Source organism: Scomber japonicus, chromosome 14 (genome assembly GCF_027409825.1).
Source record: "Scomber japonicus isolate fScoJap1 chromosome 14, fScoJap1.pri, whole genome shotgun sequence".
NCBI lineage: Eukaryota > Metazoa > Chordata > Actinopteri > Scombriformes > Scombridae > Scomber > Scomber japonicus.
This window is the reverse complement of record NC_070591.1, coordinates 26394874-26416535: the sequence shown is the minus strand read 5'-3', so window position 1 is coordinate 26416535 and position 21662 is coordinate 26394874. Positions and strand designations below refer to the sequence as shown.

Below are 21662 nucleotides of genomic sequence, written 5' to 3'. Positions count from 1 at the left end.
CTCACATCCCAATGCAACATATGCTAAATATCATTAGCTTCACTTATCATTATCATGAGGACTACATGCAAAACTATTACAATGTATGTAAAAAATATCATTACACATATACCAAATAAGCCAAGTCCAGTAATGACTGTGGCAAGCAACTGTTACAACAGCTGAATGATCATAGAGTGCCAGGTGAGGTGATAAGAAATAGCACACTGAGACAATGTATTGCAATGTACTGTAGGTTTGATTTTCACTATTGAAAAGACATGTTTTGTTTTCCTGGTCAGAAACAGCCGATACTACATTTATACAGGACTTGATTTTCCTTCTCGCATCTGTAAAATAGGAAGAAAATGCACTGCTAATGTATGCACTATGCACTCAGGAATAAAAAGGTGTACTTATTCCACATAGGAAATTGTCTTTTAACACATTTTCTATCAGTAATAAAGTGTTCTACTATTATTACTGAAATAAACAGGTCTGTTCCACCTCCTTGTTTCTCTATACTATACATCTCTGTGGTGCTGAAAGATGCACAACTACTCTCAACAATTTTTTCATCTGTCTTCTTATTATTCATATTCTTATTAATATGAATAGTAATGTATAAAAGCTAAATGCTTTATGTTTTTCATTTTTTGCACATTGGTGCCCCTCAGTGTGACAGATTGGCTGGTGTCCCTGGGCACACACCCAGTGTCATGTAGGGACGATGCTGCCCAGGCTCACAGTGTTAATGCTAGTAATTTGATTTTTAGCAGCTATAATGTCTATAAAGACCAGCTAATGGGAATGTCATGATTTTGAAGTATTTGATCATAAAAAAAAGTATTGGACAAATTAAATTCATCCTGTTGGTACCATGAATGTGTGTACCTAATTTCACAACAATCCATTCAATAGTTACACAGATATTCCAATACATACCTAAAAAGTCAACTTCATGGTGTCAAAAGAGTAAAAATACTTTCCTATTGGTGCTTATCAGAATACATCATCTGGGAACCATGAAACTCTGTACCAAATATTGTGCCCATCCATCAAGTAGATGTTAAGATATATCATAACATAAGTGAAAACTTTGACCTATTGGTGGCACTAGAGGAAATACTATGTAGAGGATCACTAAAGTCAGAAGAATTCATCCTTTGGGGACCATGAATGTCTAAAACTTCATAGCAATCCATTGAATAGCTTCAGTCTGGACCAAAGTGGTGGACGAACCAATTGACACACTGATATTGCCATCCTTAGAGTTAAACTGCAAGCATGGCTAAAAATCAGCATAATGTTCCTTTGACTCCAATTAGGATCTTCAGTACAAACATTTCAGAATAAAACACCAGTAACCCATCATCCATCATCCTGTTTTGAATTGACATACTCATTTTGAAACTTGACTTTTTCTCTTTTCCGAGGGGAGTGCATCTTCTCTCTGAAGGACCTCCAGTACTGTGTGTTTGCCAGTGTTGTGAGGGAGCGCTTCAGTGATCTGTACTGGGAAGATGACTTGCTAGGTGTATTGCACCGCCTGGTTAACTACAGCTCCACCGCACTGTGAGTACAACTTCAAACACTTGTGTCTGTCCTTTTCTTTAAAAATATTTTCAAAGCATAACTGAAATAGGTTAGAAAAAATAGATTTTCTTTCAGTTTTGGACTTCACAAAAGAGAAATGACATAAGTGCAGCCAGTGGCACAGCTTGTTGTCTTGGTTCGCTCCTCTCTTCAGTAACTGTTTGCTCAGTAAAGAGAGCATGCTCAAATGTCTAACTGTGTCACCAGCTGCACTTTCTCACATAATGAGCCCAATTATGTTACGAAAATAATTGTCAGTTAATGGGTTAGTTGACTTAAACCAATAACTCCAACAATTTATGAAGGAAAATTCACTGGCTCTAAATTCTCAAATGTGAGGATTTTGTGTTTCTTTTGGTAATGCTTTATTTATTATTTTTACAAATCCCTTAATTTTATGTTAATCTCCTGTTAGTTTTTAATGTGTGTTACAGAGAGTGGGTTGAGGAAAAAGGGATTAGTTGGTTTACTTGTTCAGTGACGTTTCATTATATTTGGTTTCATATGTTTGTTGTTCTTAATAACTTAGACTATATAACAATTCTTTCAATGATAGAAAATCAGTAGCTTTTAGTGTGTAGTTTTGTGAGTTGAACTGCATATTATTAACCTTTTAGAATGTTTCTTAAAAACTCTATAATGAGCAAATTTCCAGTATATTACCAAATGACATGACCCTCTTAAAGAAATATCCTGAAATAAAGAGTTACACAGTAGATACTTTTAGGACATTTCTTCTATAGTTGTAGCAATTTGCACCCTCTCTGTAAAATGTGAAAGAAATTCAACATTAAATACATGCAAATGTTAACAATATCCAGTAAAAATAATAAAAATGAAGGGAGTTGTAAAATAAAGTCATACCTTTCAATTAATAAAATAAATGTTCTCGGGGGCAAATTCTTATGGACTCAGAAAATCAACATATTGAATAACTGATAGCACTATGTAAGCAAATACGAACAGATTATTCCAAAATGAGCAGATCATATGCCCTGAACAGATATCAGCAGCATCCAAATTTCTGCTGTAATACTTGTTGTGTTGCCACGAATGTTACATCACTCTTGTCAGAGTCATATGTCAGCCAGAGATCATACACACCCTGCTGTGGGGCAGTGTGAGGCTTATTCTCAGTGATTTTCCCCTGAATAATTAAAAGTTAAAACAAAAAAGCAGTCAGTTGGTGCAACATCACCATTTAGGATAAACATCCTCTGATCCTAAATAGTAATATTGACATAATTAATATCAGTTCAAATAGAATTAGAAATACTAACCAAATATTGCACTGCTGATTTCTTCAGATCTTTACTTGTGACTGATATCTTGGCATTGTGAGCAAGAACTGCCAGCAGGCAAAGCTGCATGACTCAACAGTGGAGACGATATTGACTAAGCTCATCAGTTAAGGACCATCTTAAAACTAGAAAGCAGCTTTTTTTCCAATTTTGACCAATAAATTTCACATTTTTTATCATTATTCATAATTGCTTCCTTATATTATAGACACAACCTCCAGATTTTAAATACAAATAAAGTGTAATACTTGTTTTACTTCCATTAACTGTCACACTTTATTTGTAAGGTAGGATTCAAATACAATTGTTTGATCAAAAGTTAAATAGTTAAAAATGAATGTTGTTGTTGTATATTTTGTGCAGACAGGTTACATATAGGCCATTTGCAGTACAAATCAGAGTACAGATATTTTTGTAACATTAATATATGTTTTTACAAATCTATATTTTTTGTAGCTCTATTATCTCTTTCCATACTACTTTCCAGCAGATAGAAAAGTGCATATATCAGCTTTAAATGACTGAAGTGAACTTTTTTCATTACCATACATCATTTTTAACGTCTTTCACGGTGTGGGTTGTGTAATGAATTGAATCAGACCAATTAGCCGTCATTATGAATTAAAGAGATTATCTGTGGGATCAGAATAATTAGTCTTAATTGAATCAGAATAACTTGCCGAAAAACAAAACATCATAAATAATGAGCTATGCCTAAATTTAGCTACTATTCAGAACTGTAATTTATTCCAACGTGTTTTCTGAAGAATAGATTCAGAATATAGTCCTCGTTGAAAATGACAAAAATGCAAATTTAGTGCACATGCATACATGACAATCAATTTAGCATGAATACAACATGCATGCAATTCATACATGAACTTCATGCAGCAGTACAAATGATCCCTATGGTAACCGCTTTGTGTTAGTGCTGAGGAGAATGTCTAACAATGCTGAAGATGCATGTAAAGCTTCTTCTGCGTTACTACAGTTAAGCCCCACCCGAGGCGGGGCTTAACTGTAGCCTTTCAGCTCTCTCTCAGACATCTTTTCATCCAGGCGTTGCCATGCTCTTATGCTCAGGGCAATATGTGGAGAGGCCCTTTAATCTGTTGTAGTAGGGACACATCACAGCTTTGCAGACAGAGGGACGCTCTTTTCCTCTGGCAGTGGGCTCGTTCACAAGTCTCAGCTGTGGAAGGTTTTTCCTCTGTTCTACTTTCTCTGGGGGTGGTAGGGTGGGGGGCACTGTAGCCTCTCCACTAAGAGATGGTCCACTCTAACTGGGACATGGACCGGAGTTGACCCTGTCCTGGTGAAATTTTGGTGGTGGGATTTACAAGTGCTTGCTTAGCTGTAAGATGTGAGTGACAAGCTGCAAGATGCTTGAAACAAGTCTTTGATGGATACTTAAATAATTGTTGCTATGGGCAACTGGTTGTGTTTTCATGTTACATCAGTGAATCCACAATGTTGTAAAAGTTTCATGTTCTGAATCTTTGTTCACCTGTGTAGTTTGCATCATGTGATGTCAACTTTTTTGTTTTGGCTGCTTTCTTCCATTTTTCTTTTATTACATATTTAAATGCACATAATTGGCTCTATTCTATACATAAGTGGTAATCATCACGACCTAACTCGGTGTGTGTGTGTGTGTGTGTGTGTGTTTTTCTGTCTCCTTATGCGTCCCATGCAGCGCCTCTAATGAGCAGCCTCCATCAAAGGCAGTGAAAAGGGCAGCTAATACTCCACCCTTGATAGCCACTGCCTGGAGAGGGAAAAGAGAAGTTTGTCTGCATGGTTGTCTCGACCTGAATGGAAACATTCACACTGCCAGTTGTGCTGCTGCAGACACATGGGAGGGATCTAAGGCCCGGTCCTGTGATGGAGAAAATGAGGCTGCGCTTGAAGAGTTTGATTTAGGATCGGAGGAGAGTGAAAACTGTATCTGTGAAGGTAAGAGGAAGAAGCTCAACACTGTTGTTGTTTTTTAGTTCAAGGCCATTTAAGTCATGATATGGTTGTATTGTACATCTGTATGGATCATTTCCAAATGTCTATTTAATTTTTAACAGATTAGTAAAGGTCAGAGTCTTATAATATCTTATCAAATCTTAAATCTCAACTTTAAAGTTTGTTTTTCCTTCAGAAAAAAGCACAGAACAAAACAGTCAAGTAGTAATTTAGCTAAAAACTGAATATGATATATGTAAAAAAAAACGTAAGAAGTAAAACTCAAACAAAAAAATGTAATTGCACTAAGAACAGTGTAATAAAAGCGAACTACGTCAATAGATGTAACAAGGATTTAATGTGACTATTAAACTCCAACCCATCTATAATATTATTCACTGAATGTGGCAGCTGACTAAAGTCACGAGAGCTGTGACTGGCTGTTGGATGCTGTTCTTAAGATTGCATCTCATTCAGCTGAGTCCAAGGCATGCTAGCAAACTCCAAAGATTTCCTTTTTTTCCTTGCTCCCTGTGAAACTTATTCCTGGCCAATGACATTTGCGCACACGCACACACTGAAAACACACACACATTTGCAAGACATGGATCATGATTACAAACAGCCTCTTACAAGATACTTGAGATACAAAGTTTGCAAGAGAACAAGATCAGCTTTAATTGCTTAAAGCTCATCTGTTAAACAGTGGATGCATTGTGCAACCGTGACAGGGTTGGTAACAAATACCCCCAGTGCCACCCATGGATCTCTCCCTTTTTTCCTTCACAACTCCAGTTTATTTTTTTTTTGCCGTCCATGTGATTCAGTTGCCTCTCTCTTCCTCCTCTCTGCCCCCCCTCTCCTCTGTCCCTGTTTACTGATCGAGGCGCGAGCACTGACAGGGACAGCTCGGACGCAGGGGTCATGATGGAGGGAGGAGACCATTCGGCGGGGGGCAGCGATGAAAGCCCCTCTGAAGCTGAATTTCTGTCTGGGAGAGAAGGGCTGCCTGGAGCCCGTGATGAGCAGATGAGCCCTGGCTGCTCTGAGGACATGGAGGACAGTGACTCTCTGGTGTCAGAGCGATTCTTGCCTGGATCAAGAGCAGAGGGGCCAGGCCTGATGTGCAGCCCGGCCTGGGCCTTGGCCTTCTTTGGAGAAGACTGTTTTAGCCCAGAGGTGATCCAATATGCTGTGAAACTGGGACAGCACACAGGATCGCCGTGTCTGGATGTGAAAACACAGGTGGGTTAACATGTGAAGCTGCCAGTGAGTCATATCTGACCTTAACCCTCATGTGTTTGAACACTCAGCAGACTGCATAGAGCAGCTGATTTATTTATTAGTTTTCTATTATGCAATCTACTATGCACATTGTTTACGTAATGCAGGATGCAGTAATAGTTTAGGAAGAGTTTTCTGTATTGAAAGTGCTTTTCCATCAAAATATTCCTCATTGTCTTCATTCATTGTGTTTTTTGCTGCATATTTAGAAAGTGCTGGTTGAGAATGATATGCTGCATTTCATTTTGCATTTTCATTTCAATTCTTTATGCATTTTATACATTATTATGTTTCATTTTCTACTTTCATTCAGCCATTTGCCAGGTTGGGTTTTATGAATAAGTTGAGGAATTATTTTTCCTATCTGTAATGAAGTAGGGCACGGTCAGGCTTTGGGGTAAATAGGACAAGAATATGTGGGGGACTTTAAGATAATTGGCGTATTATTCTCTCCAAACTGGATCTGAATATTAATACGTTGAACTTAGCCCTCGGCAGAGGAAGCTATTATCATTTGCAAAAGAATATTAATGAATAGTCTTTGTGTTTGTACACTTTGATGGCACCACTGCTCCTTCAGAGGGGTTTGTGTAACAGCTACAGTAATAACACACCTTAAGAGCCATGCTGCGACTTCTCACTCATTTCACTTCAAAAGATCTGTTGCGCTCTGTTGCCACGGCAAAGAGAGCTGGGGAAAAAAAGCGTTGCCCTGCACACAGTGGTAACAGCCGAAGGCTTCTTTCAGTGAAAGACATGGTGTTATTTTATGATTTCGTATGATTCCCTTTGAACAGGAGCTGCAGCAGCAGCTGATAATTGAAACAAGGAATCTTAAGAAAACGAGAAATTTCTACCAGAAGCTAATTCAACAAGAGAGGAAAAACAAAGGTTGGATAACCATTTCATAACACTACTACTGTATGAAAATGGCATACTTAGCTTCCAGTATGACCTATAACAGTGTATGTATCCCAAAGGTTCTGAGAGCAAAGTGATGCTGTCCAAACTCAAGTCCCAGCTTGAAGAACTCAGGTCCAAAGTGGCCTTCTTGGACTGTGTGAAGAAATACCTTGAGGTACAGACAAAGTACTCACATCACACCACCACATCAGTTTCATATTTAAAAGTCTGGATCTTCTGCACTTTAATATGATTTCTTGTATTTTTGTAGATACTATGTGTGGACCAGTGGGGTTTGGAGGTTTCGCTACTTCCCTCTTTGGCTGCCTATGGACCTGGCCCTTTGAACCTCCAATCCTCTGAGGACCCCTCTGTCTTGAGCTTTGGAGGCAGCAAAGGAAAGAAAACTCTGCAAGCTGCGACTCCTCTGGGTCTCATGGCATACCTCTATGCCAGGTATTATTGATGAGGGTTAAATTTGAAATGTGCTGGTTGCTGCTTTTTTTTCTTGTCAAGTCATGAGGTCGAATGTCCTCAAAAAAAAGTGTTTTGCAGCCTGTGTGATCTGTATTATGTGTTCTCCCTGCTGTGTCCAACAAAGGGATCTCACACAAAAATACAAAATTCCAGCAAATAGAAGATTGTTGATGTTAGTATTTGTACAACTGGCATGTTTTTCTTAAAATGAAGATGTGGTACAGCTAGTATTACAGAAATGTGTTACTGATGTTTTAAGCCATAGCACTAGAGGCATGTCTCAGAATAAATCTTAACAAGTATTGAATGGATTTCCACACTATTTTGTCATAGTACCCAGAGCATGAATTCTACTGACTTTGGTGATCCTTTGCTTTTTCCTCTCACACCCATAACACATCAACATTTGACGACATTTGTTGTTTACTTTGGTTTGTGACCAAATTCCCATAAAATGAATGTCATTCCCATCAGCCTCAGCTGTACTTCCATGCTTTTTATCAAATGTTAGCATGCTAACACTCTAAAATAACATGGTGAACATGGTAAACATCATGCCTTTGAACTATCACCATGTTAACATTTTCATTATGATTAGCAGGCTCAGAGCATTTAGCTCAGAGCACCACTGTGCCTATTAAATACAGAGTTAGAAAGCAGCTAGCAGGGCTGTATACTGTCTTGTTGATAAAGGGGAAGGTTGGAAATACTTAATCAATAGATTACTGGTTTTGGTCATTGGTAGAATTTGTTGACACTTTAGAAAGATATTTAAAGCTGCAAATGTACTTGTGTCACACTCCATACTGTTTCTATGGAACTAACAATTCCTGAACAGTGAACACATTGTCTTTCAGTAAACCATTTTACTTTCTTGCTCTCTTGATTATCTACACATATTCTCATATCGTCATACTCTATCTGTGTAGAAAAGTCCGTTACATAAATTTTATTTAAATGTGTGAAAGATTAAGTTTAGTCTAGTCTATGAACAATAACACCATTACTGCTGCTGGGAAGTCTGATGATCCAGTATCAGCTTTGTAGCTGTTGCTATGGGAAACAGTATCAACAATCGCAGAAACTGGGACAAAAATCCATAAATTTTTTAACCACTTTTTGTTCCCACTGCCCCAAGCTAAAGCTGTTTTTTAGTTTTTTATTTTACTACTAAAGACATTTATATGGCAGTTGATGTCCCTAAAAGATGGCCCTTTCATTCGCAGAACTTAAGAACTAAACATAAGGGGGTCATCATGAATCCTTATTTGTCTGGAACCTAAGCTCAGTCCACTTTCAATAATGTTAGGATATGATTTGTATGGGGGCCCTCATATTCCCCTTTTGAAAATGTTCCGGGCACAAAGGACTGGGAGGAAGTCCCGGGGCCGACATTGGAGATGCTGGATCACATCTCCCGCATGGTCTGAGACTGAGAGAGCTTGAGGATCCCAGAGGAGGAGCTGAAGGAAGCTGCTGGGGGAACAAAGACATTTGGGTTGCTGCTCACACTTCTGCCAGTAGACAGTGTTATTAAACAGTTGCTGTTTCTGTTTCCCTTTTTTTCTCAGAAATGCTGCTGTGGAGGGCTACATCCAGCAGTTCCTGTATACCTACCGTTTCTTCTGCACTCCTGAACAGTTTCTTCAGTTCATAATGGATAAGTTCATCAGTGCTGCAAGGTAGAGTATATCCAGTGGCTCATGACTGCATAGACAACAGTACAGTCCAAGTCAATATGCCAAGAAAACCCAGAATGTCCAATCTAGTCCAGCCTTTCCAGTAAACTATAAAACATAGTGCACAGTGAATTAAAAATGATCTACTGATTGTATGATGTTTGTTTTCAATGCCAGAGAAGGTCCAGACATGTCAGAAGACGGTGTAAAGATCTTCCATCGCAGTTTGGACCTTCTCCAGTTCTGGATAACAGACTGTAAAGCGGTGGACTTCACACCAAAGTCCAGCTGTGTGGATACATTAGAAAACTTCATCAATACCGAGGTAACCACACAAGTACACATCATGTCTTGCACTTCACAGCCATGACTTACTTATTGTCTCACAATACCAGACAGTCGGAGATCTCCACTCACCATAGTTGCTTGAAGTAATTTTTAACAATGAAATGATTGTCCTGTCCTTGTTGGCAGTATTTAGAGACTGAAGTTTGAGTCGGTATAAGGTAAAAGGATTTTATGTTTGATGTTTGAGGTCCTGCAGATAGGCACTCAATAACGCTTCCTGTGTATCATTAGATCAGGGAAAAGACCAATCAAACACGGGCTGTTTTGACAGGAACAGTAAAATTTTCATGAACAATTCAACTCAAATCACTATAGTGTCTTATTAGAAGACAGAGACATCAATAAAAGTGTGTGTTTGCACTCTAAAATATAGTTGACGGTATTTAATTGCTTGGTTGATTGATTGAAGGCACATTTAATATAACATTTTAGTAAATTAAATATATCCACTATATTTTGTAGTTGCCTCATTTTAGTTTTTTCCACAGATAATCCCTGTGGACAGCCGAGGGCAGGCCCTTCTCGCTGCTCTCCGCAGCCCTCTGAGTATGACGTGGAGCAAAGGGGGAGGAAGCCAGATCAGTTTTGAGGAAGATGATGGATCTGTGGATGTCCATTCATCTACTGAGGATCTTGGGAGAAAGGTTTGTAGAATGTGTTGTGTGTTATGCCATGTTATGTTTGTTTATTCGTAAATGTAAGACCTCCATCATTAAAAAGTGAGAAACTAACGGCAAAAAAATCGATGTCTGAGGAGGAGGAAAAAAGATTGATTTCATACATTTTATGATGACTCCTCCTCCTGCAAATATCTTGCTACCAAAATCCATCCATTAGATACATTAAATCTGGGCAAATACAGACAAGAAGACAGTGTTGGTACACCCTGCATGTAATATAAAACAGCATACTGCCTTCCTCTGTTGCTGTAATGTCTGTGTGGTCACATCATTCAGAAGATGTATCTCCTCTTGTCCAATCTTTTTCTTGACCCTTCAGTGGAGGATCTCAAGAGTAGTGGAGCCTTCGCCATCCATGTCTAAAGAGAAGGCTTTCTCCATAGCTGCGGCTCTGCCTATCCCTTGCTACGGCTCCCTGGTGGATGATCTCTCCAATGTTTGCCTGCACAGCGAGGAACGACTCCCCTTCAGCCAGAATGAGTACAGCGCACAGCATGTAGCCCAACAGCTTACCCTCCTGCAGCAGGTTTACTCTCTCACACACACACACACACACACACACACACACACACACACACACACACACACACACACACACACACACACACATACAGTCCACTCCCCCACTGTTTACTCAAGTTGTAGTTATCTTCCTTCAACACTAGAGGGACACATTTCTCCATAAATACAGTCAACTTGTGATTTAACATTTTATTTGTGACTTTTGAAACACAGGACATTTTCCAAGGATGTCATCCAGTTCATTTACTCAACTCTAGAACACAAGGAATCAGGGATAATGTCTTGAACCCAAACAAGTGAGTATAATGTTTCAGCCGTGTCAATGTTAACCTATTTTTCATACAGATGAATTAGAATTTCATGATAGAGTGTGAACTCTGCTGGTGGGATAGTCATCATTCTTCCAAAAGATATTCCCTAATTTGATATTTTGAGTGCTGTCTCCTTTTTACTCCAAAACCCAGTTTTTGTGTTCAGTTTGGCTGAAATCATGACTGTGACGGCCATATGATATGATTCACATCATTTTTACATTCATTGAACCATTGAGTGCCCCTGAATGCTCTGTGTGTCTCCACTCATTTAATCCATTTGTTTTCTAATTTGTCACCCATCTCTATGTAGATAGTATTCTTTTGGCAGTGAAATGTAACATGAACTTTCATTAGTGTGTGTCCCTACAGCAGCCTATTATACAGAATAATGTTTGTCAGTGGAAGGCAAATAACAGCCTGTGGGCCAAATCCACCCTTCTAACAAAAATATTTGTCCCCCTGAACTTTTTTCCCTTTTGCAGTTCCCATCAAAACTTTTACAAGATTTTTCATAAACCCACTGTACACAAAAATGTAAATACAAGGCTTAAATTCCTTTTTTTGTAGCATATAATTATAATCAAAGCCCCCGCATAAAGAGAGCAGACTACTGTGCTTCATTCTGCATCAGGCTGTTTGAACTGCAAATTGTGCTGAAACCAAGTCTAATAAAGTTAGCAGATGAGTAACACAGATAAATAATATTCAATATTCACTGTGTTTTAATGACGCAGTTCAAACACAGTTTTAATTCCACTGCTAACAGGAATAGCATGCTGACTTTTATCTATGGTGGCTTTAAAAGTTTAGTTTATTAAATCAAGATAATCCACTTTGTATCTACATAGGAAAAACAACAGCAGTATTTCCGCAAATGATACAGACCACTGTAAATAATGTGTGGGTAATCTGTGTGGAGATAACATATCTAGTTGTGTAGCAGAGAGAGGAAACATTTGTATATTGTATGTGAGTCATTTTTTACTGAATTGCTAAAAGTATTAACATACCCTGCTTTTACCCGTCAATCACTAACTGGGAAAATTACATCTTCTCTCTGAATCTTACAACAAACAGCAGAATTTTCAAAAAAAACTAAACAAAAAAAACAGGCCTGCCTCTATTTCCTCAGTGCCTGTCATATCAACAGTGTTGTGGTTAAACCTAATTTCTGACCCCTGATGCTCCCATATTTTTTGGAACGTGTTGTGAAATCCATTGTATTCTGTCACTAGTATACTGTGAATAACGGTGTCTTTGAGGGACAGCAGCTAACAAATACTTTCATCCATAAATATGTTTTTAGATTATTATTGATTTTAAGATCTGTCATTTAGTGAAACAAGAAATGTCAGAAAAAGATGAAAAATTACAGTGCACTAGAGCCAAAGGTGACATTTTCAAATTACTTGTTTGGTGCCAAAACAATGGATGTATGCCTTTCTGTCCACTAACACACATGCACCCTTGTGTGTTAGTTGAAAATCACTCACAGCTCATGTCCAGGTCAATAATGTAAATGTGCATGTACCAAAAGCAGCAAGTACATTTTAAATCTGTAACCAGTGAATGTTTTTCTTGTTAAATAACTTAATTGACTGTTAATCTAATTGATCTTTAATTGTTTAAGCATCTGTTTACTGTATAGATTTTCCTTCATCCATTTTCTCCTTCTCTCATTTACTAGGAATGTGTCTCAGCATATCCCGCCAGCAGAGGGCAGCGGTCTCCTTGTAACAGAGGGGACGCCATCAGATAGCTACCTCCAGCAGCTGCTCACATACTCTGACAGTGTCACTAACTGGATCTCTGGTGAGATAGTCATCTGTGACTCTGTCAAGGTGAGGAAAGACGTAACTCACGAAGGTGACAGGGTCAGCTGTAGAAAAAAAAAAGTCAGCCATTACTGTCATAGCCTCTGCTTTGATTTCTCATCGGACTGGGACTGTCATGTCAGTCACATGCTTTCCCCATTTGTGCTTGCTTTTCCTTCTCTGGTGCCTTGGTTGAATGGTTTATAGACAGTAAAAGACAGGAACATATGGATATGAAACCTGAAACAGCTGTCTGTTCAATTATTTGTGAGGCATCATAATCTTTCATTTGATATTACAAAAAGAGAACAGCTCATAATGATAGCAGAAAAATGGAATATATAAATAAATGCACATATAATTAAATGGGATAGTAATCAGCAGAAGCAGCAATGTAATACAAAACAATCCACAATGCCCTGAAAACATTGACTACAAATAGTATTTTTCTAATTTTTGCATTCACACGCTTCATTATGCAGTCGGCTGTACTCCCAAAAAAGGCATCTCACTTTAAAGAGCTATTAGATTTCTGCATTTTGCCTTTTTGAGCTATATTTTCTTTTTGTCCTTTAGAGCCAAGTCGCTCTGCTGACCAAGTATCTTTGGATTGGAAAGCACTGCTATGAATCGAGGAACTTTGCCACAGCCATGCAGGTCCTTGGAGGTCTGGAGAACGTGATTGTCAGGCAATTACCAGTAAGACTGCTTCTCATAAATTACTCCTCACACGAAATCTGAGCTTCTGCAATAAGTCAGATGCCCCGGAGCTAAATGTTTTTTTTTTCCTCAGCTATGATAGAACTTGGATGGTGTTTCATTAGTTTCACAAATGAGAAATTAACATTAATGCATTCAAATAAGATGTGTAAAGTGTGAGAGCAGTGAGGAGGAATGGGACTTCTGAATTGAAGTAATTTAAAAATAAATTCAAATTAAAAGACACCAGTGTGGAGAAAATATAAGAAATTTCCATATTTTCATCTAAAGGCAGGTTATATTAATTAACTCTTGTGTTACATGGAAACCACGGTATAATTAGTCTTAATTTTGGAGCTACAAAAACAAAAAACTTCCTCCTCTCTCTCCGCCAACAGGCTTGGAAACATCTGTCTTCCAAAGTGAGTGAGATCCTGGAGGAGCTACGAGCCGTGCAGGTGCGTTGTTTGTCGGTGTGCTTTGTGGACGTGTGCCTGCACAAGCATGCATGCATTTTTGTTTGTAACTGAAGGCTAGGCTGGCCACATATTGTGAAACTGGGCTGCAGGGCAAACAAATCAATAGGAAAACAGCTCCAAGCAACTTGCCTGTGTGCTGAGAGCTTACAGCTGGCTCTGCTTCTGGAAGTTAGCCTCAAAAGAACCCGGAGCATCAAACAACATGCGTCACTCTCTCACCAACCTTCCCAGGTAGCTGTAGAAATAGTAGACAATATTATGCTTTCTTGGCTTTGAAATGTAAAGAGGTTAAATTTGTCGAAGTTTAGAGTCTTTCAGTCATATTCTATACTGCTACATTGGACATCATGCTTATTAATGAATTTGGTTTAATTGGAAAATGTTCTGTTTCAGTAAGAACACATTTATTTGATGGGTGCATAACCGTCTCTTTCCTCAGGTGTTTCTGAAGAGCGATGACTTGTGTCTGATGGGCGGAGAACAGACAAAGAGGAGACCCACCCTGCCTTCGGTGCACATCCTGGCCATGCACATCCAGCAGCGGGAGATCGGAGCTTTCACGCTCACTACTGGAGCTTGCAAGTGGACTAAGCTGAGGTGAGAGGAAATTCTGGTAGTTGGGAGCTATTTCAATAAAGCATCTATAATGGGAGATGTCCAATTCCCTCCATTCCTTCAGTGTTCTTACTGCATGCTGGAATGTGCACACGTTTCTAGCGGTGACCGATACTGGATTTTTGGAGTCTATGCCGATACCAATATTAGGGAGTAAAAATATACTGATATCGATGTATCGGCCAATAATCTTATATATACTGAATGTAAACATGAAATGCCCTTTTTCACAATGTGGTTATCAAACACTTGTGACAAAGGAGGCAGGATATATACAGTTTAACTGTAAACTTTATTGTATAAAATGACATTAGTGCACTGAAACAGTAAACTTCACTAAAATTTGATAATTATAAATTCCTATAAATAATAAAACACAACAACAACAAAAACATGTAAACAAATGTACATAAAACACTGCCTATATAACTTTAAAAAAAAATATGGGTACATATCGGAGAACATATATGCTGATACTGATAGGCCAATATCGTCTGACTGATATATCGGTCTGGCTCTACACATTTCATATCATTATGGGTATGGGGATAATAAAATGTGCACACAGCCTCTGAAATTACCCTTCTACCAGTCCTTGTAGTGACACAAAATATGAACAGTTAGCACCATTAGCTGAAAATTAGCTGTCATCCACATCCCAAGTATCCATCTATGACTGAGTTGGCCAACTTGCTACGAGGGAGGACACATTTTCCTGTGTCCTTCTCTTTCACTCCAATATGGCTGACCAGATGCTGAGGTCACAACAAGTGGCAGTCGGATGGTAATGGCACAGCTGCTGAATTTGGGTTGTTGGTAGGGGTGCCAGTGCTGCACCAGATGGAGCCCGTGGGATGGGGTTTGACTGGAAAAGAGGTGTGGGCCAGATGCTGAGAGGCGACTTAGTGTAGCCAGATGCTAGGGTCAGGAGATCTAGCATGGAGAGGCAGAAACACAGCTGGTTACTCTGGACTCAGGGTTACCCTCGCTCTCCCCAAAATCAGGTCACAGACAGAGCTGGTGATGCTGCTTAGCAGAAAAAGCAGGTCTTAAATGCATCTAGGTAGATTCTCTTCTCATGTCTTCACTTTCACTTTTTTTCTGTATCCCCGCTCGTCCTCTCATCCATCCGTCCTCGGCTCAAGGAGCATAGCAAAGTTGGTGAGTCAGGTCCACGCCTTCCAAGAGGTTGCATACCCCTACAGCCCGGATCGGGAGCTGCAGGCCTACCTTCGGCGCCGCGTTGCCCGGCTCAGCACCTCCGACATCCACCTCTTGGCCGCTTCCAACGATTCCAACTTCCAGCAGTCCACCGAGCGACAAACACATAGGATCCAGAACACGCTGAGGAGGGTTAAGGCCACCTTCCAGTGAGCCCTGCCCCAGTCTCACCTCACAGCCCAGAGCAAGACACTACGACCAGGTCAACGCCCAGACTGAGGCCACGACCCTCACTTACCTCTGTTGTTAGAGCAGAGCTAGAGTGGAAAGCTTTTCTCTACTGTTATATGTTCACTATTTGTTGAGCCCCTCTCCCCTTAATTTTAATAACAATATCAATTTAGACTTAATTCATAACTCACACTGTTTGGATTACGTGTTCTCTTCTGTAGATTTTCTTCCACAGAAATTCAAGTAATGGGTGATATTTGTAATTTTGCAATGATTCCATCTCAGCTCACATGCTAACATTTTATGCCATTATTTGTGACTTTACCCTGTAATTTAAGTGTTAAGGCCTCCATGTATTCATATGTAGACAAATCATGACAGCAATTCAGAATTCATGTCAAACATCAAGGATTATGGATGGATTACCAATGGGGCAAAGTGGGCAACCAAAGTTTGAGACACCTAGAAGCCCTCAAAAGCAGCAGCTTCACTGTGTAGCAGTGTGGTAATGATCAGTTCCAACTTTGTTTGGATAAAGCACAATGTCAGCTGACATGATAGGGGCTTTTGGGTGGATCCAGCAGTGTGGCTCTATGGATGGCAGTGTTGGTCCTTCATGTGAAATTTCTCTACAGCTATTGGATGGGTTGCTGAGAGATGTTGCTTACACATTCCTGTTCCTGAGAGGATGAAGCCTGCTGATTTTGGCGATCCCCTGACTTTTCCGATAGTGCCACCATCAGGTTGACATTTTTAGTGAAATATCTCAGTAACTATTGTATGGGTTGCCATCAAGTTAGATACAGGCATTTATAAGTCCCATACAGGATGCCACACTGACTTTACATCGAGTGAAATGTTTTGACAAATATTGGATGTATTTCCATTCAAATGTGATTCAGATTTTTATGTCCCCCCTTTGGGATGAATTGTAACTTTGCATTGAGTGCCATCATCTTGTCAAAATTGAAATATGTCCAGTACTTTAGTTTATGAGCAAATACCTGCAAAACTAATGACATTCCTATCAGCCTCAGCTGTACTTTGTATGTAGTGCTAATTCAAAGCAAGTGTAAGCATGCTAACATGCTAAATTAAGATTGTACATATGGACATCATACCTGCTAACCTTCACATTAGATCATTGTGAGCATGTGAGCATGCTGTTAGCGTTTAGCTCACAGAGCTGCTAGCATGGCTGCAGAGTCATCTTGTTGCCTGAACTCGAGGCCCTCATTTGAAGAGGTTCAGTGTCAAGAGCTATTTTTAAGACCTTCATTATTTCAGCTGATATCTATTTTACAAGGTACATATTCCTAAATTAGTTTTTGTGCAATTATATAATCTCAAAGCAAACCTGCAGCCATATGTTATTCCAGCAGAGGAATACTACACATAGCACAAAGACTGGGAGGAACAGGGGGGTCAAAAGGGCCCCCCTGACCCCCCTTGCAGATGAATCCATGACAAACACTCAAATAAAATCTATTTGATGTTGCTGAAGTGTTTTTGACTATTAGGGAACCAGACAAAATGTAATGTGTTACATTTATTGGACAGTGTGTGGATCATTTGTCTTAAACACATATTTAGTGTCTGTTTACAAATTAGGAGTTTACAAAATGAGATTGATATGACTAGATTGGTAAATGAATATCTAATATTAATTCCATTTAAACCGCACAATGTAAAATAATTGCATTTATAATCAATAGCGTGCCGTGAAGGGCAAAACCCAGATCAGCTTACCGTCATGACAATACCTTACCATTACTGAGAAAATGATACAATGTAATGAGATGTCAGTGTGCAAAATGTTATTTGAGGAATGATGTTAAGTCTATTTTTCTATTTTCCTGCCTGCTCTTTCCTCCATGGTCTTCTGCCGTCAAACACAGCGTGGAGATGGAATGTGACGTGCTATGAAGATTTGCTTAATTTAGCCAAATAAATGAGATTTTATAAGCCCTCTCTTGCCAAAGTGTGTTATTCTCTGCTAACATTTGTGATAGAAAGGCTGTACTGCAGGCTACACTCCTGTTATATCTGACAGGGAATGTGGTGGGAGAGCTGCAGATGGTTTCTCTCCTCTTATTTATAGAGTAAAAATATTTATACCTTATTATTCTTCCTGTCATTTCTTCACCCTAATTATCACAACAGGGTTTTCTCTTTATATTATATTTTGAAGCCAGTATATGAAACCACGTATTTGTCATGCACTATATGTCAAAATAGTTCCATTTTTGTCTATCCTGGCACATTTAACCATTATGTTTTGTGGAAATGTGCTTTGCTTCCTCTTTGGGGGGCTATAGAGTTCACTGCTGTATGTGTAAAAATAAATAAGAGTTGTAAAATCAGCTATTTTTCCCCTTTTAATACTTAACTTTTCTGTCCTTCTGGCCTCATTAAAACCCAATGTGTATACGTGTTTAAGTGGTAACCCTTCCCTTGGCCAGAAACTGGATTTACGTGTTTGATGAAGATGAAAATAATTGTTGTTACAAGAAGTTAGGGAATATTTCATGATTAATGTGACATAATGTATCTAAATTAAACATGAACAAATATAGGCTATATTATTTTAGCTTGCCAAAAACATGCACGTTATCCTACACCTTGTTACACCTCTTATGGACAAAATGTAAAACTTCATTAACAGGAATCCAAATGAATTCATTTGGGATGTAAGAGGGGAAATTCCACATAATATCATCAACACCTATCACAGTAACAGAGCAGATAAACATCCATTGTTTAACTATGTTTTATATCTGGAGTCCTGAAACAGAACTAATGCCTGATTTTCTGAAACATGTCATCAATTCAAAATCATTTTTATAAGTCGGTCTCATTAAATTCATACTAAAAGTCACAAAGCATTAAGATGATAAAACAATATTCAGCATACTTCTGAACAAGGTAAGTCATATTAAGCTGTGTTTTTGGGTGGGCACAGTACTGTACTGTAGTGCAGTATTAAGGAAAATTTACTTTATTTGACTATTTCCATTTTATGCACTCTATACTTCTATTACAATACATTTCAGAATGAACCCTAACCCTAACCCTAACCCTTTACTTTTACTCCACTAAATTCATTTTTACAGCTATAGTAGCCTATTTTGCAGACAAAGATTTTAAACACAACATGGAACCATCTTATAAAAAATGCACTATTAAAGATTAAACTACTCAACCGTATCTTATTATATACTTTAAAAGATCTCCACTTTAACTAGGTGCAACACAGAAAGCTGTTTACACTTTTATGCATCAGTAATAATACTCCAATAAAAGGGTCACTCTATTACCCAATGACCTATTAAACGTTTGATATTGTAAATACATTCAAGTCAGTGAATATGTTCATGAACAATCTTGAGAAATCTCCACTAAAAGCACTAGAAAAACTGTTATAAAAGATCTTGTGCCACAAAAACATGACCTGAAGGATAAATGGTTTTATCCAGACTATAGTACCCCAGTGAACATTAGAATACAATCGGTGTAGCTTCTCTCCTCTGGGACAGACAGACAGACAGACAGGGGCAGGCAGGCAGGCAGGCGAGTTGAGGAAATAGGCTCAGTGTGAAGGCGACGTCCCGGCCTCTTTTCATTGTTATCTAACGGGATCAGGGCAGCATCTTCAAAGCCTCAGAGATAAAGAGCCCCAAAAGGCTGAAGGACTCCTGCGTCCCCAGCGACAGATCATCGATAAAGGAGACAACTAGGTCTTGCCTCTTATCTGCATTGTCATATAACTAAACGATCAGTTGTTCCAGAGCTGATGCATGCAGAGCTCGCTCACAGGAGGGCTGCAGATCCGACTGCTTGTGTGCGCCGTCTCACCTGGCCCACCTTTGTTTTATTTGGCACCTAATGCGCATGGCTGTCAATCATCATGTAAACAGCTCACAGATACTGACGAGTGAACATTTCAAACCTACCCTGCTGAAAAATATGCCTTCCTATTTTAAAGATAAGTTTGAGAGAATCTCAGTGAGTTTTAAAATCCAATCAGTGTATTTACATGGCGCCAAATCACAACAAAAAGCACTTTTCTACATATTTATTTAAATTGTAGTGTATCCTTATATATTTCTCCAGCCTAATTGATTATCAGTGTCTTATTGTAGCCACTGATATGTGATGCAGGGCAATTTCAGGATTACTTGAGGCTTTTCTGTTGTGTTGTTTGCTCTCTCAGGGCTTTCCCAGCTCCCTTTGCAGCTTGTTTTAGCATATTTCCATCTGAATGGACCGACAATCAACCGTAATTGTGTTGCTACTGTAATACCTTTGATCTGTAATGTTTTGAAGCGCCTGTGCCAAATGCTGGCTGTTGAGTTACTGGCGCCAGCGCTCACCAGGGTATCAAAGACATGTCAATACGGAACCATTGAGGATCCGTTGTGCAATCAAATGGGGTGGACCGGTTTGATTGCACATGTATAGGCATATAATTGCAGTGGCTGTAGTTTTCTCCTGTGCTATGTGAAGAGTTACAATGCAAAAAAGTTTCTCTCATCTTAAATTCTTCCTTCCGTGTGGACATTGCGCATTGTGAGATGTTATTGGCCTCAGACTTCAAATGGGATTCTAGTGAATACAAGAATCCGCAGTCATGTTGTATGGGACAGTTTTGCCATATATATATCTTTAAAAACAAATTATAAATCTACATTCAGAATATTGGGTCCATCACCAAACACCAAATCACAGATATCAGAGTTGTGAGTGAAATCTGGAGCTTTTCCTCCTATTACATTCCTAAATATATGTTGTTCTTTCTTGCTGACAATTTATAATCACGTCCTATAGGTCTGAGAATGACTTGCATTTTCCTCCATCTCTCCTTTGACTCCCATATCTGTGGTTGTCTGGACCCGTCAGCCTCTGATTGCACTCCAGTGTCTCCAATACTGCCATGTGACTGACCTTAAAAAAACACCTTTAAACCATATCTGATAATAGACTCCCTCAATGAGAGAGAAAAAAGTAGTTCCCAAGTATATAACTGATAAAGGATTGACTGTGAAGAGTCAGTGATTTGTTGACAAAGTATTTACATTGAAACGTATGGGACTCTGCACCCCACTCTAAGAATCACTGCATTAAACATGTTTTTATCAGACTCAGAGAACATCCATGTGAAATTAAATTACATGGCATTAATCTAGCAGGAAATTGTATCAAATGAGAACTGTAATTGCACCAGGCCTAATGAGTCTCGTCATTTTCACACTTTCCCTCCGGTGCTACTGTATGCAGCAGTGACATGAAAGTATTTGGTCTCCACCTCTGCAGAAGATACAGCTGTTCCCGCGGAGCCCCCCCTTCCTTTCCAGTTTCAGTTGGGGCGGACAAATGTATGAGCTCAGGAGGGTTCTCACAGACTCGGCGGCGCCAGGTTTTCACACACTCACAGGATATGTAAAGAGTTCAATAACGAGCCATTAACCCCTAATCATCGGGATCGATCGGGCGTTAACAAGGGTCTCTACATATGCAAATCGAAGGGAGGGCCAGGTCCTATAAAGGTTGAGCCTGGACACAAGCTGCTACCAGTCTCCCTCTGACATTTGCTGGATTTACAGGTCAACGAGCAGCACTCTGCAAAC

The 21662-nt window shown here is 39.2% G+C and overlaps 1 protein-coding gene across 1 annotated transcript in view; it reads left to right on the top strand.

Moving 5' to 3' along the window:
* Positions 1-16017, top strand: part of LOC128372882 (kinase non-catalytic C-lobe domain-containing protein 1) — a 39173-nt gene extending 23156 nt beyond the window's left edge. Inside the window, exons 16-31 of the mRNA XM_053333079.1 lie at positions 1416-1554; positions 4561-4845; positions 5738-6074; positions 6911-7004; positions 7094-7191; positions 7288-7472; positions 9065-9175; positions 9350-9497; positions 10009-10164; positions 10520-10726; positions 10936-11018; positions 12724-12877; positions 13427-13549; positions 13948-14007; positions 14468-14625; positions 15789-16017. Coding sequence (XP_053189054.1) covers positions 1416-1554; positions 4561-4845; positions 5738-6074; positions 6911-7004; positions 7094-7191; positions 7288-7472; positions 9065-9175; positions 9350-9497; positions 10009-10164; positions 10520-10726; positions 10936-11018; positions 12724-12877; positions 13427-13549; positions 13948-14007; positions 14468-14625; positions 15789-16017 — 2567 coding nt within the window. The remainder of the gene's footprint in view (positions 1-1415; positions 1555-4560; positions 4846-5737; positions 6075-6910; positions 7005-7093; positions 7192-7287; positions 7473-9064; positions 9176-9349; positions 9498-10008; positions 10165-10519; positions 10727-10935; positions 11019-12723; positions 12878-13426; positions 13550-13947; positions 14008-14467; positions 14626-15788) is intronic.
* The last annotated feature ends 5645 nt before the right edge of the window (positions 16018-21662 follow it).